The sequence below is a fragment of the Coturnix japonica genome, chromosome 3 (assembly GCF_001577835.2).
Source record: "Coturnix japonica isolate 7356 chromosome 3, Coturnix japonica 2.1, whole genome shotgun sequence".
In the NCBI taxonomy this organism is placed as follows: Eukaryota; Metazoa; Chordata; class Aves; order Galliformes; family Phasianidae; genus Coturnix; species Coturnix japonica.
Window position 1 is genome coordinate 41,890,221 of NC_029518.1, and position 17,813 is coordinate 41,908,033.

Here is a 17,813-nt window from a genome sequence, read left to right on the forward strand (position 1 = left end):
CTCATCATCTGCTTAGACCGTCTGTACTGAAAACAGCCGTGACACAATCCTCTAAACTTGATTTAGGGAGCTCCAGCAAAAACCTTGCTCCTTCCTTACTGTTCGGTTTCATCCTTTCTGCCCGTTCTTCCGACACAAACACTGCCAGTGAGACTTCTACATCCAGATTAAAGTCTGGAGGGCACTGCAGAGTGAGGTCCGCCATGACTTCAGAAATACCTTGCACAGTCTGTCAAAACTCAGGACGTTTTACATTATTACAGTAATTCTGACTGTAGGAATATGCAGCCGTTACTGATATCAGATGAAAATATACTGATTACAAGGTAAAAGACAGTTGGAGGCATAAAAACACTTATTTTATGTAGATGTGCTCATGGTGCCATGAAATCACTAAGATTTGAAAGGACTACAAAGATCACCCAATCCAGCCACCAGCCCACCCCCACTACACCCAGTGACCACGTCTCTCAGTGCCACATCCACACGGTTCTTGAACACCTTCAGGGACAGTGACCCCACTACATCCCTGGGCAGTTTTTGCCAATGCACCACTACTCTTCCTGAGAAAAGCTTATCCTTATATCCAACCTGAACCTCCCCTGGTTCAACTTGAGGCCATTACCTCTTGTCCAATCAAAGCAGTATATATACACATAGTATAGTACAGTATATATGGGGTATTTAACCCAGTGCTTTAAAAGGAAAGCAACTGAAAAACAGAACAAAACAAAACCCAAAGAAAAAATTAAATAAAAAAATACCCTTTTAGATGGAACAGGGTATTGTGTTGAAAATGTATTTAACCTAGAAATTACACATCAGCTCTAGAAACAAATGTGGAGTAACAACTCTAGTCTCAACTTACTGGTTATACTTTATGAGTCCCTAATTACATGTGCTAATACATGTACAAGTCCAACTCCAGCACAGGTTTTACTTTGAGGAAATAATTCTTTGGATCCGGTCAGGACAATCAAAACTCTGGGGTAACTCCAGGTGTGGCAGCACCATTTCCTTGTGGTCTGCTTTGCCTCCTGGCCGTGGCCATGGCTCATGATGCCTATGCAGCTGTATGGGACAGCACTGGGTTTGCAGCTGCAGCTCCAGGTTGCCTGAGTGGGTGACTCAGATTGCTCTCTGAAACCTCACCATGCTCTGCCCTGACCTACCAGTTCCCTAGTTTGGAGATCGCTGACACAACATGCCAGGAAAGCAGTAATTACTGCCTCACACCTTATCGCACCAAGGAGGTTAATGATCACTGAAACCTCGCCACAACCCACTGGTAGTCGTAGAGACAAAATAAACCTTTTATGTGTGACAACAAATGACTTTCATAATCAAAACGGTTCTGTTACTTCATCTTTTCCAAGGCCAGGTTGGATGGGGCCCAAGACAACCAGATCTAGTGGATGGTAACCCTGCCCACAGTAGGGAGGTTGGAGCTCGATAATCTTTGAGGTCCCTTCCAACTCAAACCATTCTGAGGTTCTACGATCTTTAGGCCAATTGCTACAAGATTTCTCTGAGAACTGCTTATGAACCTTTTAGACCCGATGCCTTCTTTCTCCTTACCCAGACCACTCAGGGCAAGATCCTTAGCAAAGGACTGTCCATCAAATTGAAGTAACACAAACCTTCTCCTTCATTCAGACAGCAGTTGCGGCACAGACATCAAGACGCCAGGCTGGCCCTATGCTACAGCAGAGGAAGGTGGCACTGAGGATAAGAGTGGCAGCCAAGCAGCGGCTCAGCTGTTGAGTGGCCCAAGAGTGCAAGATGGAGACGTGTGGCAGCCTGAGGAGTGGCCAGAGGAAAAATAACATCATCTGCTAGATGTAAGCCAAGGTGTTTATTTTCAGTTTCATTAGCACTGCTAAATATACACTCTGGGGAACTGGAAATTAGCTTGGAGAGATCTGGTGTGTTTATGTTCAGTTAAATAGTTACAAGCACTCGTTTGCCCACATCTGTGCCCAGCACAGGGACGCTGTGTACTCTGAACCTAGACAGGAATGTGAAGAGCATCCCATGGGCTTCCGGGTCAGACACAGGACACTTCTGTCCAGATCTCAGCAAATGGTGCAAGGAACTAATCGTAACTTGGAGTACATAACAGGGGAATCATGGTTTGTGTTGCAGGTTCTTCCTAGTACCTATGCTATCGGTGCTGAAGGCAGTGTGGCAGCTCACATACTGACAGGCAGTACAAGGACTAGACTTAAGTACATGAACAGGAGCTATGAGACCCAGAAGGTTCACAAGTACTTACAGCTTTGCTTGGGATAGAGAGCAGACCATGCTGTTGAGGGGACATTCCTGCTCCTCATCATGAGACGCTAATTTTGATGAACATCCAGTAAGGCTGCTGGGACCAGAGGCCTTTGGAGGCATCCACCCTGACATCAGATGACATCTTGGCACCACTCCATGAGCGCTGCCCTGAAATGCCCTCTTCCAACCACATGTCATCAGCCTTACAGGTGAACCAGCAGAAAGGCCACTTGTAGCCTACTACCAGAAAGCCTGCTCTGAAAAAGGACTCCTGCAACAGGGAGGCACAGGCTTGTCTGGAGCAGACTGGAGGACTGTTCAAAATGTGGGAGGAGCACTGAAAAATAATCTGATAGTGAGAAGTTTCTGCTGCGCTTTTCCTCCATTAGGGTATGTATGAGTATATAAGAAAAGTAGCAGTGAAATCATGCGTTGCATAGGTAGATCAATAGACAGGTGATGTTCAGCTTCCTATCACTGTTACAACAAATCCAGTTGGTGCAAGAGATGATCTCCAGCAATGGGAGGCTGTTACTCACGTTCTGGGTCATGGGCTGCTAGGGCTGGTGAATTCAGCATTAAGGCACTGCGGCCTTTCCCCTTCTGGCAGGGCCCCAGGTGAACCTCAGGCTGAAGGCTGCCGCTCAGATCCCACAAAGGCAACCATGGCAGGAAACACTTTAATTGTTCTGAGCAGAGTAAGGAAAACATTGTGCTTTGCATGTGACCTTTGAATTGTCCATAAAAGCTCTGGCATTTTGGAAAAAAAGAAGGCTGATTATTTCTTGCATTTACAGAGTAAGAGCCCCACTCGCTGCTTAGCGCTGAGTCACCCTCCCAGCAGCGACAGACAGCAGTCCTCTCCATTCTGCCTCAGCAGGGCAGCTCCTCCTTGCTGCCAGCTCACCCCTGGCACAGAGCTACAGCACTTCTGCCACATCCTGCTGCTTTGTGAGCAGCTCTTCCTGTAACTGAAGCAGCTGATGGAGGCCTTTAGGCATTGTCTTCCAGAATGGCACAGTGGCTATTGGTTTTAAACCTGTGTTCTGGAGCTGAGGGGGGTAACTTGATCTGTAACTCAGAACGTCTCTGAACTTTAGACCCAGATACAGGGGAGATCTGAAAGCCAGCACTGCCTTTCTAAACATTCAGCATCACTGTCAGTTTTCACTGTAGCTCAGTTAGCCCTCTCTTAGGACAGAGACCCAGGCTCTGCTCCCACTGCCATTCCACAGACTTAAGGGCATTAGTGCAATTAGAAAACGCAAGGCAGAGGAACTTCTCATGCAGGCGTTTCTCTACATGAACAGATAGAAGCTAATTTTAATCCTCCTGAATGTAGGTTTTCCTACAGAACAGAACACTGAAAGCAGATGCTGTCCTCGAGTTCTCAGATGTTTTTCTTGGAAGAAACCTTATGCTCCCGTGAAATGGTTAGCAGGGGCCTGATTCTTCTCTCATTTCTATAAACATCACAGTGTTTACAGCAACATCCCAATGTTAAGTGTTACTGTACCAAATCCAGATGTCCCAACTCATATAAAACTTTATGAAGTCAACAGGAATGCTTTTGTGGAGAAGGCAAGCTGCAGCTTGCTCTAGATGGATGTAACCAGAGCCAAAGTTTACTCTCACAGTTGCACTGGCAGGAGGAGCACAGAAACTCCACCAACCCCCTGATTTACAGTGGACTGACTGACAGCAAAACGTGTCCCGTGATACTGAAATGTACTCCAAGGAACAAACTTGTTTTAAATCTCTTGCTGGAGCTGGCACACCCTCACTTTCGATAGGTCACTCCAGTCAGGAGTCTCTGTTGCCCTCTTTGCTTTCTCAGCCTCTAGTCACAGCCTTTGCAGCAACACAGCCCCAGCTGCTGACACCTGGCCTGCATGTCTCCCAGCATCAGAGGCACCTTCTGGCTCTCAGAGCAAAAGCCAGGTATGAAATGGATGATTTCAGGGTAATCCACTGAAATCCTACTTTCCATTTCTCCTCGTTTACATAATCCTTCAGTATTTAAGATTAAATGAATTTCTGAGAAAGTTTGGGCTTGTTTAGCATGGAGAAGAGAAGGCTCCAGGGAGACCTCATTGTGGCCTTCCAAAACTCGAAGGGAGCTTATAAACAGGAGAAGGAACAGCTGATTACAAGGGAAGACAGTGATAGGACAAGGGGGAATGGTTTTAAACTAAGACAGGGGAAGTTTAGGTTAGATTTTAGGAGCAAGTTTTTCACTTGGAGGGTGGTGACACACTGGAACAGGTTGCCCGAGGAGGTTGTGGATGCCCCATCCCTGAAGGCATTCAAGGCCAGGCTGAATGTGGCTCTGGGCAGCCTGGTATGGTGGCTGATGACCCTGTACATGTCAGGGGGGCTGAAATGAGATGATCATTGTGGTCCTTTTCAACCCAGGCCATTCCACGATTCTATGAAAATAAGAAAAAATAATAATAATAAAAAAGGTGGGAGAAGAACTCATAATCCTCTCTTCCTCAGTGAAAGTGCTGGTACAGACAGCTACCATAAGATACTGTCATCACACCGACTGCTTGTCACTCTCACCAGCTATTTTCCTTTCAGTTCAAGGAGACCCCCCAGTGTGGACTGTCTACAGGAACTTCCTTTCAACAACCAGACTCCAAAAAGCCTCAAAGCTTTCTTTTATCACATTTAACACTCAGTTACATATTTATTTCAGCATACGACACGTCTATAAAAACCTGACCAGTGAGTGCAGTGTTTTTGATTGCTGCAGTCCTTTGACACAAAACCTTCACCCCCTGCCTATTTATATCAGAACCATTTCAGCACATCACTCTGTAAGATGCTCTGTTCTGCTAATAGATGTGTTTTTACTAAGTCATACCATCTGGCAAAAGCTGTAAACTAAATTGTGGGAACACAGGAGACAACCTTGCTCTGCCTGCATGCAGCAGCAGGGAGCAACTGAGAGCCTTTGTGGAGCTGCATCCATACACATTAACACAAACAGCAGGCAGAGGGCCCTGCTGTTTGCCAGCAGGCACAGTGTGCAACAGCTCCAGCTGAACACCTCCAGGACTCACTGTGCCAGCAGCGTTGTGTGAGAAGCATCCCAACATCAACATATCTGACCTGGCTTCCCATGGGTGAGGGGTCTCCTTCCTCCACAGCAAGCAGGGGCTGGGGTGTCGAGCTGCCCTCTGCCAGTGCCCAACTCTGGGTGAGCCCTTGAACTCCTCGTGTCCTTCACAGCTTCTGTGCACTTTGCCCCCGTGAGGGAGGGCTTGCAAGCAGTTCTGCAGACACTTAGCAGAAAACATTCCATCTGTCTTGGATTTGGAACTTGGATGACATCCCAAGCACTTGCCCAGTGCCCGCAGAAATGAGGACCTGCTGGAGTGCTGACTTAATGCTATCTGAAAACACCTTGCTTCTCATGCCTTGTCAGAATTTCCTTTTTTGAAACATTCAGTTATTTTCCTCATTCTGACTAAAAAGAATTTTTGCTGCTCTTTCACTTTTCATTCATTTCATAAAATGTTGAGAGGAATTAGTAATACCCGAGTTGCAGTGCAGCAGTGGGTTCAGGAGGATCATTATTACACTACAGTCTTTAAAAAAAGAAAGATTCCTTGTGCATTGAGGTCGACCAAGCATGACTTACAGTTCTAGGAAGGCAAACATGATACAGTGGATCCAACAGACAGCTTAAAGGTATATCAGCCCTGGTTTCTAGGGAGCAGGGGACTACACTGAAGAAATGCTATAGAGAAACGTTTGCTGCTTCCAGCAGGCAGCAGTGTTAGAGCTGGGTTACCCATGCTGAAAAACATACTGAAAAACTATAGACTATTGGGCTTCTACAGACACAACAACTGTAGTTCTGAAAAAACAATTATTTACATATGCAGAGCATTCCTATTAACTGGCGTGCTTTAACAGGCAACACCTATCCGACAACTCAGTGACATGTTAAGGAAAAGTATACAGATTAGTAAGCAGTCTCTTCTAAGAGGCACCAGCTACTTTAACACAAACCAGAAAGGAGGAAAGAAAATGTCATTCAGTGAATATTACTGTGGTCATCAGCAGCAACAAGACAAAAATTTGTGTTCACAAAGACTTTGGAAATAGCTGCAAACCGTAAGTGATGATGTGATGCAATTCTGAAAGTAAACTGAAGGTGCAGAGTGAAGGCTATCGGCAGGAATGTAAAGTTATTCAGAGACAAAAGGAAGATTATGTTCTACCTTTATATGCCACTGGATTGTTTCAAGTAAAAACAGTAGTTTTGCTATTTTGTAGATAAATTAATTCCTTAAGTAAAATGTTCTGTTAGATGCAAGGAAAGCGGTCAGGTAATCCAAATAATCATTCTTGGCTCATCACCTAGGAATGTCAGTCTTGGAACACAGCTGAAAACTGCTGCTTTCACTTCCATGGGTTGATTTCTAGAAGACATTAACTCATCACTGCATAAATGATGAATTTCACTATCCTAATAATATGACAATTATACCCTGTTTCCACAAAGAAATCTGTAATTATCAGATAGAAAAATAGAAAAGTGCTCATAAATAACAGACAAAATATTTCATAACATTTATTTACATAGAACAAAATTTAAAGAAATATCTGAGGATTAATCTGCAAATATACTTTAAACTTAGCATTATTACAGTAACCAAATCATAACAAATACATGTAGAACCAGCAAAGCTGACACTTAAGATAACCAAACGTGGCATTTCAAGATCTGTTTCTACTTATATGTAAAACATTACAAAGGCTCCAGCTGCCAGATTAAGACCAGGGTCATCATTTTGGTCTTTAAAACCTCTGCACAGAAAGAAGCATCTCAAAAAATGAGCAAATGGTGTCCTATGCCCTACAGGATTCCTATAGTGCTACATCAGGGGAGACCAAGCCTACTCAGAAAGCTTCTAGAGTTGATCCCCCAGGACAGGACTCACCCCAACTTGCATATTTTCCTCTTGTGCAACAGCAGCAGAACAGTGTGTTCGTTATTAAGTATAAGTAGAGTCTCTCTTACTTCACTCACCATCTGCCCCTTTGGTACTTTATGTCATTCAGTTCTGCCATGTAAGCCTTCCATGAGAGCTGTAAATGAGTCAGAAGCACCCACCTTGGTTAAGAAGGAGGAGAACAAATGAAATAGCAATCGTAAACACTGGGAATGATAGAAATTTTAGGTTTGCAGATTTACAGCAAACCTATGCTTACAAGATGACTGATGGTTAGAGCATACAAAAAGAAAAGATTCCCCCCAAACATCTTTGAGATGGCCCTCACTGACATAGCAGACTCAAACCTTTGGCAAAGTGCCTCCGCACCATCTCCCTGTAGGACAAGACAGCTCTGCACTTACTGCCTCCCACCTCCTCTGCGGTTACTAAGCCTGCTGTCTTGCTCCATCAGACACCTGCATATTTACAGCAAAAGTGATCAATTGCCTTTCCTTTATTAAACACAATTAAACAGCTTGTTCCAGGAGGTCCACACACTCACGTAATTTGACTTTAAACTCTTATCCTTCACAAATCCATGCCATAAGTTTGGCTATAGTGTCCTATAAACTTTATAACGCACATATCAAAGCACGCACATATCACAGGGCTACAACTTTTCAATATTCCTATTTTCCCAGTCACCACAAAGCTGTGTATGCTCATATCCCAAGGTTTCAGTAGGAAAACAGCTATAATCTCAAGCCATGAACACACAGAAATGTGCCACTGCATTAGATGAATGCTGACCTCCAGTGAATAAGTTACATACAGGATCTGTCACTCTTTGTTTATTCATTGTTCATATCAGTGACTCATTCCTGCCATGTGAAAATCAGCAGAAGGGCACTCAGATTTCTTTGCCTATTTGTTTTTACTCCTTCAATCTCCTCTCCCCCCAGCTCCATCCAGTCTAGGTTCTTGCTCCACAGCGGCAGATACTACCACAGCAGCAAGTATGAATGGATCACCAAGATTCACACGTACTTTTCAGGCTAGTTGAAATGCTGTGAGCTCTTCTGTAAGAGGAGCTATACGACAATGTCTTTTCATCAGATCTAACATTTTCAGGATCTCACAGTGCTGGCATGTGTTGCTTTAGTATGACATTCTAGAATACCAGAAGAGACAACACAGGTAAATCCTCTCCTCGCTGCTGACCCACTTCCTGTGGTAATACAGCCTGTCAAGTGGACTTGCTGTAAAGCTTTAACTGCATATGAAGGAAATGCTGAAGCAGTGGTCCCATATCAATGTATAGTTTTGAAAGCAAACAGTTGATTACCTAAGACTATATGCTGAATATACATATGAATGCTCTATTTGTGCAGAACAAGCCATAAAAGATGGATGAATGCACCTTGATGGCTTAGTGCCACTTTATGCTTGGAGACTTGACAGGACAAATCTCTACCAAGGTAACAAGAACGGCAGCCTATATTTTCTTCCTTAACCTACTGATGTAGCCATAAAAAAAAACCCAGGTACATCAACACAAGTTCTTTGACAATTAATGGCAACTGGTTGGCATGCAAAGAGGGCAATTCACAGTGGCATAATGTGAATCCTAACTTTCTAGACCCATGATGGCACTGGAGGAAAAGCAGAATGAAGAAAGCAGTCTAAGCCAGCTTACATTAACAATCAGCCAGACCTTATATGGATAATACATATGACTAAGGAACTTGGAATTCCAGACCTGGCAGGTTAACATCTTTTATATAAAAATAAAGCCTGAAGTTGTCAGAAATCAGTTAATTTTCAAAATAGTCTTATTCCAGGTTTCATTTACTTTCTTCCCACATAACGTAATTTTAAAGCCACAAGTTCAGTTAACTGTGCTCTGTAAAGTACAACATGTAAAATCACTGCCTGGTACTGAACGCAGTACTGCAGTGATGCAAGAGTTCCCTGTTCTTGGTCCTTCTCTGAAGAGGAAGGGAAAAAAACACTGGATGCAACTGGACATGTGATAATGGTTCATTTGCTCTATTTTAATCCCAAACTTACAGATGTCACAACTTAAAAACAAGTAAGCCTCACTGATTGCTCAGTATTTAGGTTACTAGAACTTTTAATATGCAAGTTGTACAACATAAATCCAGAAATATAAAAATTAAGACACAAATTCAACATCTACAGTGAAGAACAGAGGTAAATAAAGATGTTACAGATACCAAGCAACCAAAAGCCCCAGCAAAACTCCCCATGAAAACAAAACCCACCAGGCTGAAATTCTCTTCCTGCCTGACACTTTTCCTCTGACACCATCAGCCAGTTTTACTGTAGCCATTTCATGGGTTGTGACTCACCGACTCTACTTCCACTGAGCAAACACATTGTGTGCAGTAAGCTGAACAAGCTGTGAGTGGCAGAGAGGGAGACATGGATTTCTTGGATCGAGTTTCTTTCCACAGTTTGAAATTCTTTTAAATTACATTTAAAGAACATAATCTTGTAAAGAACATACCTGTTTCAGGCAACCAAAAAAGGAAGAAAAACACAAGTACAGTGTTTTTGCAGCTGGCTTTAGTGTCTATAGAAAAGCTCATCACGTAGATACTAAGCAGAAGATTTTTAGATTAAGCCTCCACAAAAACACACACATATATATATGGTTTTGTTTTTTTCTTTAGGAATTCATCTAATTCCTTACTTTGGGGGAGCAATATATTTTGATGTTACCTGACATTCTTCAATACAAGAACAATCTACTCTTTTTGCCCAGCTCTGACTTACCTGAATAATGGCAGCTATTAAAGGAATAATTCTGAGTCTTGTGGAAAACATATATAGTCATAACGACTGCTGAAATTTCACAGACAAAAAAAAAAGCCAACTTATTTTCCAGATAGAGGACTGAAAGAGATAAAAGATCAGGACTAAGTTCTTTGGAGTCAGTTGGATCATCGTTTTTAAAGGGACTGCTCTGGATAAACAATATTGTCAACTCGTATTTACATGTTTTAACAGAACACAAGACTTTAATATAGGTTATGGATCTATTGATATAAGCCCATAATAACAGTACAGTCAGTATTTCCAGATTTCTGCCTTCCGTGGAGACACACCATTTCTATTGGCATACTGAAGCTATTAAGACAGGGCAACATTCATTCCCAACTAAGATGCTGTCTTTCAGGAGTGCTCCTGGTAAGAGCAAAATCATCACAGCGCCATGAAATGGAGCTTACTCTGTTGCTGGTAAGAGAAAAGCACTGCAGTGGCACAAGCTGCAATCTTGGCAGAAAATCAGTTCACTTCATGAGCCATCTTAAAAGCATCTGAAAGAAAATCTTTGTTAAATAAGTTAAATGTTGCAAAAAGCGTTAATTACTTCTCAATTTCTTTTCCAATATTACACTTCATATTTAGTCTATGTACTTAATGTAATGAGACATTTGAAGACACTGTTTTCCTACTGATACTGACAGTATTCTCCAATGATTCAGCTTTACAATTGCAAGAAGTGCATTAATGCTGTATCTCCAGACTCTGCATGCTCATATTCCAGTCCTCTGAAAAGTGCTTAGAATTATGTCTCTGGCATTGCATGCTGTTACGTAAGCATTAAAAACACTCAAGACTAGAAACTCTCATGCACCAGTAGATGAGAAGCTATGCTTTTGGCTGGGAATCCCAACCCCACATTTTTGTGAATAAACATTCAAACAGCCATCTTTATGTAAGCAAGCCAAGAACTTGCAGAGCTTGGGAAACCTCTCACAGAAGACTTATCACTCCGCTTTGCCTTCACATTAACTGACAATTATTATTCCCACATCCAGTTATTTAAAAAGGAAGCTATAAACATAAGCACTATTTGCTTCCACATTGTTTTAAACACAGACACATCATTTCCCACAGTGAATAGCAGCTCTTTGTTCAGCCACGTTGCACTGTAGATATTAAAATTCTCTGAGGATGATGAGAAAACTGGAATGTTGCTGCCCTTAGAGTTCCAGGAGTATCTGTACAACATAATACCCACTGTATAATAATATACTGTAAAATAATTGAATCCGAAAGGGATCCATGGAGGTCATCTGGTCCAACACACCACTCACAGCAGGGCCAGCTCTGAAGCTAGATCAGCTGGCTCAGGGTCGTTTGAGTTCCAAATATGTTCAAGGACAGAGACATCACAGCCTCTGAGTAAACTCTCTGATCAACATCACTGAAAATATAAGACTGTTACCCACCAAGTTTCCCTTATTACAAACTGTAACTTGCAAAATATTGGTAATTTCCATAACAAAAATATATACACATACTCATACATAGTACAAACACAGGAAATAAGGATGTACTGACTGTAAATTTACTCAAATAGTCTTTAGAACAAATAATCTAATTGGCCCAGATGAACAACCAAAAATGCCAAAGATGAACTTCTTGATACAACATTTTCACGTAATTCAGTTCACATTTGTTGTCAGCAGAGAAGAATCTGTCTGCCACGCAGATAGACCTAGCAAACAAAGGGCAGCATTGTGCAACTTAAAACATAGCATGCTTGAACACAGTAAACAAGAATTATATGGCAAGTCTACTCAGCAGACAAATAAAAAAATAAATTCTAACATTAATTAACATAAATTTCTTAAAGAATCCTTAATTTCAATCCCAAGTACACAAAAAACAATGCCTGCTGAAACAGTAAATATTTTAATCTGAGGTGAGTAGCCTGTTGCTTACGTGTAGCTTTCCCAGTTTCTAAACATAAAGTTGCTACCACTGTGCAACTGATCTTCCTTGATGGTAAGCAAATGCATGTCCATAAGCTTCTCCAAAGAGTTTACAATTTAGCTTGCCTACCTTCAATAGTCTAAAAGTCAGCCTAGATTTGTTCTCTAAATTCTCTATATAAAGTGAATTGAGATTGGCTAGTGATCTCACATCTAAGATTGGAAAGTTTCATAAAAGTTTCACTTCTTTACTTTATTACCTAACTTAGACTGGCTACCTACTACTTAGGCTGACTAACAATATTTTGAATATCTAGATTGCTGCAACTTTGAGGGGCAGAAACAGACAGAAACAGAATCAGGATGAGAAAAAGTACACAAACACCAAATCATTCAGTTACCAGCTGCTTAATCACTTCTCTAAAATTCTGTGACAAAAGATTAAGAAAACTCCAAAGCAGTAAATTAGTGATGGTTTCAATAGTAAGTGAAAAACATGTACATTAAGTTCACGTGTTTTACTGATTTCCAGACCAACACACATCCAAAAAGCATAATTTAATTTAACATGATTTTGCAGTGAGTGAGCATTAACAATGAAATTTGTCACACAAATCTTTATGAATATCTAAAAGTCTAATACAAATATCCAAATAATTAGTAAAGATTAATTATTTAAAGTATTACCAGTAAGACGTTCAAGAACTTGGCAATAAATGCTAACAACTCTAGAAGCCCTTTTCAGTAGAATATTAATTTACAGTTATTCTTCCTAATAATTCTTTGTACAGTAAAAAAAAGTATATTTCTGTTTTTCTGCTTCTCTTCCCCACCCCACCACCCAACAGTTTTGATCTCAGACTGAACCACCAGCCAATCAAACCTGATGGTAAAAATCCAGCAGTCCCAGTGTTAGCATCCAGCTCAAATGCTCTTTGGGATTAAAATACACTTTTTTGTTTAAAGCGTAAAGTGCAAGTTTTCTCCAGTGCTATCAGAAAAGTGTGCTGCTAAGAGTGTCAGAACAGAATAAAATATGAACAATTAAGAGACTTATCTATTTCCAATAGCTCTCTTTAGGGCAGTTGTTAGATAGTGTTTAAAGGAACAAACAACAGGTCAGTATTATATACAGGAGATTATTAGATAAGGTACTTTCTGATTTCGTGAGACAATGTTTTCACTCAAGTTCTTCAGTTTCCTCTGTAAAAAGGTCAGCCAGATCTGCCACCGTCAGAACTGAAGCTTCTGACTGTTTCATGGAAGAGCTTGTGTGGCTGTAGGAATAAAATTACATTCAGATATCAAAGAAAAGATTCAACTTAAGTAACAAGCAGTATGTGCTGAAGACAGGCCTCGTGTTTCAGCACCCAATAACTGGCTATGAGCTAAGCAGAAGAAAACCCTTCCTACTAGGGAAAGAACATACACTGAACAGCCACTTCTCTTGTACAGATTGAGCCCATCTACTGCCCTTAACTGTGGAGAAGACCGAATACTATGGAGGCAGCAGAAGATGGGATAATCTACTTGGTGGTCTTAACATCTGAGGTGCTGGCTTCAGAATCCAAGCATAAGGTTTGATTCTACTTTCAAAACATTATCTCTCACTAGATCATTACGTCACTGTATATTCATCTGAAGTTTACGTGCAAAAGTAGGGTTGCTTCACAGATATGGAAACTGAAAACCATTCATTCAGAGCTAAAGGTGAAGCCTTTCATAAATAAAGCCAAAAATTTGGTCCACTGGCATGCTTAGTAATATTCCATTTGTTTTCATGCTTTTACAGTAACAGAAAAAGGTAAGCCGAAAAGGCAAATCATAATACATCACGTATTAATTAACTGGTCTTTTCTGAAGTACAATATGCAAAATTTAAACAAAATATTCTTCAGAGAATTAGGATACCCTAAGCTTCCAGTTTCCCGAATCAAGTTAAAAAACAACAGTTTCTCAAGCTCTAAAATTTTGTTTCAATCAAAAGAATTTGAAGGAGAATGAGTGTATGTTTCTAAGACACTTGTATCTAATTGTAACATAAGTATGTCCAAGCATCACCTTTTCAATTTCATTGCAGTAATAATGTTTTAAAGATTTAAACACATACCTTCTATCCACAGTTTTTAGCATAGTCTGCATTCTTTCTTCTATCGTTGCTTTTATCAAGAACCTGTGGACAATGGTAGACCTGAATGTGATTAATAAAAAAGAAAAATAAAACAAAGTGGGTATCAGATAAATCATTACACTGAAAAGTTCAAGACCGCTTTTGTCTCATACTAATTATTTTTTCTACTCTATAGCCATAGCCATTTGCTAATCAAGTACCTGCATCAGATGTGGTATTTAGGAATTTCTCTTCTGAATTTGCTCTGTCTCTATTAACTAAGCTACGTACGGGCAGAGTACTAACCTAAAACAGTGACTAGGGCATTCTCCTAAGTGGAAAGTACAATTGAATACTGAGGCAATAATAAAGGCCAGAATGTTAGCCTCAGACATCCTGGTGAAGGCTGCATTTTCTATAAAGAGAGATTATTCTCACTTTAACAGCGTCAATTTCAAAACAAACATTAAGCAACTTGTGATTCAGTGCTGGGAATGACCAGACAGAATTTGCCTCTCAAGGAAACCAGGATGGGCAAAACCTGAATGTAGCCCCGTACAACAGAAATACTGAGTTGCTCTGACCTGCAGATCTGAGACATTTCTGGACATGCCTAGGAGTAGAACTTCAAAGTAAAAAACTAAGGCTTTGAAGGCAGACAAACTTCCAGTATCTCCAAAACTAATAAGTTTAGAGAACTAGATTTATTCTGACCAAAGTACACAGCTCTATTCTGGACCATATCTAAACCTCTTAAAGCAATTTGAATTCTTACTTTGTCTGGCCAATACGATGAACTCTGCCAATGGCCTGAAGCTCATGTGCAGGATTTAAAATAGGTTCCACAAGCAGAACGTGAGTTGCTTCTATTATGTTTAGTCCATTGGAACCAGTGTGAAGAGGTAGCAGCAAAATATTTATCTTGGGATCATATTTAAATGCAGAGAGATTTTCCTGAAAGGCAAAGACCAAAACAGCGTGATAAAAGCTCCTAAATAAAGACTGCGGAAGACAGCTTTACATTTTCTAGTAATTATAGCAGATATGACAAACTCCATACTGACAGTCTTGCAGTGTGATCGATTCAAGACCAGTCATAACTGAAGAGATGCAGGCAGGTTATCAGGAAGGCAAGCAACACTGACCACCATCTCATCCTTAACATTTCAACACTGGCATGAATATGCCAACATTACATTTCAGGAGGGAATTTATTGTCTTTTAATCTCCAAAGGTTTTAAATTGTGGATTCTGGTAAATACAATTTTTAGAATTAACCATTTGGAGATAAAAGGTTCTGCTAAACACATTTCCTGCTCTTTCAGTTTCACAAAAGAAACAGTGAAGTACAAGGATCAAATTAATTTCTGTGACTTGCAATTTTCTCCCAGTAAAATAATCTAAGAAAAATATCCTTTATGTACCTGAAATTTACTAATTCCATTGATTTGAGAAAATGTCATATTGTTGTCGTACAAAGCTTTTGCAATTATGTCCAATACATCTTGCCACTGTAAAAAAAAAAGAACAATACAACAGAAGTAACTCTATTACAAACAGCAATGACAGCTTAAATATACTAAGGCTATTAAAATTACTAACACTTAAGGTTTAAAACAAAAAAAAGAAGTTGTGCAACAGAAGCCATACCTTTCCTAAATCAAAACAAGAAAGGTAACTAAAATTTGGCTTGAATAAAAGAAACTGTCAGTCAACACAAAAGTGGTTTTACGATCTATCAAAAAATATCTGAATATCAAATTTAAAAATATATAGAATTTCTAATTTCTAAATTCTCCCATTCAAGCATTTGTTGAATAAGTGTTATATCTGTTCACATGAATTATTGATCATGCCTCAAGAAAATGAACTGTTCTACAAAGTCTCAAAACTATCACACACGGAATCACACAGAATGACCTGGGTTGGAAGGGACCTCAAGGATCATGTAGTTCCAACCCCCCTGCCTGGCAGGGCCACCAGACATACACATTTACTAGATCAGGTTGCCCAGGGCCCCGTCCAACCTGGTCTTGAACACCTCCAAGGACGGGGCATCCACAACCTCCCTGGGCAGCCTGTTCCAGGGCCTAACCACTCTCCTAGTAAAGAACTTTTAAGAGGCTTCACAGAATGACTCGACGTTCTGGTATATAAACTAAGTCCCTGAGAGTATTATGACCATTTTAAACTCACAGAAAACACATACACAAAAGCAAGATAGAAAATGATGATCAATACCGTTGAAAAAACCAAGGACTTAGCCCCTGGATCTTTAAATTGAATTCTCTTCAGTGTTCGAACCACGGCTTCCACTTTGGTGGAATGACTCCCCTTTGAAAACAAAAGAACAACATTAGCAGAGTAGTAAGTTAAAAAATGCCTTCTAAATCCATTATTATATTTAATAATTCTGTATTAGGACTCTTACATGTCTTACATCTCAAAAAGACATTGTCAAACTCTTTCACAAAGCTGTGCTTTTTAAAAGAGAAAAAAGACAATACTTAAGATTTGAAGATTCCTGACCGATCTAGATGACAATCTTCCCAGGTTATCACCATGTTCTTCACAGAGTTTTCCAAACTGGCCTTTCCCGCCCTTCAAACTTATGGAAAGTTTTTCGCAAAAACAACCTGCATGAACCTTTTCTCTGTTCCTTCTGTTTCTCATTCTGGCATCACTAAAGTTATACTCAATACTATAACTCAAATTATCTCAAAATATTAAGAAACTAGTATGTACAACGAATGTAACTACTGAAGGATTGTGCACTGCCATGAAAACAGATTCTGCATTAGTAAGTAGTTCAGTGCTTAATGAACTCAATACTACATTCTTCTCCTTGTTCACTTTTGTTTCTGTAATCTTCCCATTCCCAATAAGCTGGGAAAAGGACTCTAAAAATAAATTAAAAAAATTTCAGTATCCCCCTCTATTTCTTTCAGCATTCACTTTATATTACACTAATTTTACCATATAAACACATGTAATGTAAAAAATATAATAAATTATATATTAAGATGCCCATATTTAATTGCTTGTTAGTTCTTACATGTACAGCAATTTTGAGCTGCACAAGATTCAACTGGACAAATAATGTTTTATTTCTGTCTGCACCTGTCCTCTGAACATCGAATTAGCTATGTTGGCTTGCTACAATGATGGATCAAATTCACTCAAGTTATGCTGCTTGCAGAACTGGTAGGGAAGGATAACAGCAGTCTAAGTACAAGCTGGAAGCCAGTGTTTGCCTGCATGATCATTCATGTGTTATACAGTTAAGTGAATGCTCCTGGAGACCTTCTGTAGGCTGACTTATCAAAGGCTGCAATAAGCAATACCACTGTTTTTCTGACAGTCTTCCATAATGATTGCAGCTCTGTGTCATAGGCATGACACCTCTCTGAAACAAGTCAGCTTTCACCATTTTTCTAGTAGTTTCTTGGCGCCTGTAAGTTCTACGCCCCCAGCCCTAAAAAACTCCCACAACCTTATCAAGTCCAATTTTTCCTTGCTAAAAGACACAGTAGCTGCAGTCACTGTTGTTGATTTTTCCAACCCTAGACTTCCCGTGACTCACACGTTACAAATCTGACTTCTTACAAGACCAGTCAGAGGAACTCTGATGGAGCAAGAAGCCAACATAGTACAACACTCAAAGTGCTTACACTCTTTGCTCTATATAGCAAAGTGCACAAAGGTTTTCATTCAACTGCTTACATT

At 40.3% G+C, this 17,813-nt stretch overlaps 1 protein-coding gene across 6 annotated transcripts in view; it reads right to left on the bottom strand.

Annotated features, from left to right (window-relative positions):
- Nucleotides 1–9,345: 9,345 nt before the first annotated feature.
- The window catches only part of SHPRH (SNF2 histone linker PHD RING helicase), a 42,106-nt gene continuing 33,638 nt past the window's right edge, over nt 9,346–17,813 (bottom strand). For 5 of the 6 annotated variants that reach the window (XM_015858130.2, XM_015858129.2, XM_015858128.2 and 2 more), the window contains 5 exons: nt 16,329–16,421; nt 15,512–15,598; nt 14,863–15,041; nt 14,088–14,168; nt 9,346–13,254 (listed from right to left, as the gene is read on the bottom strand). In XM_015858130.2, coding sequence (XP_015713616.1) covers nt 13,158–13,254; nt 14,088–14,168; nt 14,863–15,041; nt 15,512–15,598; nt 16,329–16,421 — 537 coding nt within the window. In that variant the 3' untranslated portion in view covers nt 9,346–13,157. Of the gene's footprint in view, nt 13,255–14,087; nt 14,169–14,862; nt 15,042–15,511; nt 15,599–16,296; nt 16,422–17,813 lie in introns of those variants that run through there. The other variant, XR_001554143.2, reaches the window with a different exon arrangement.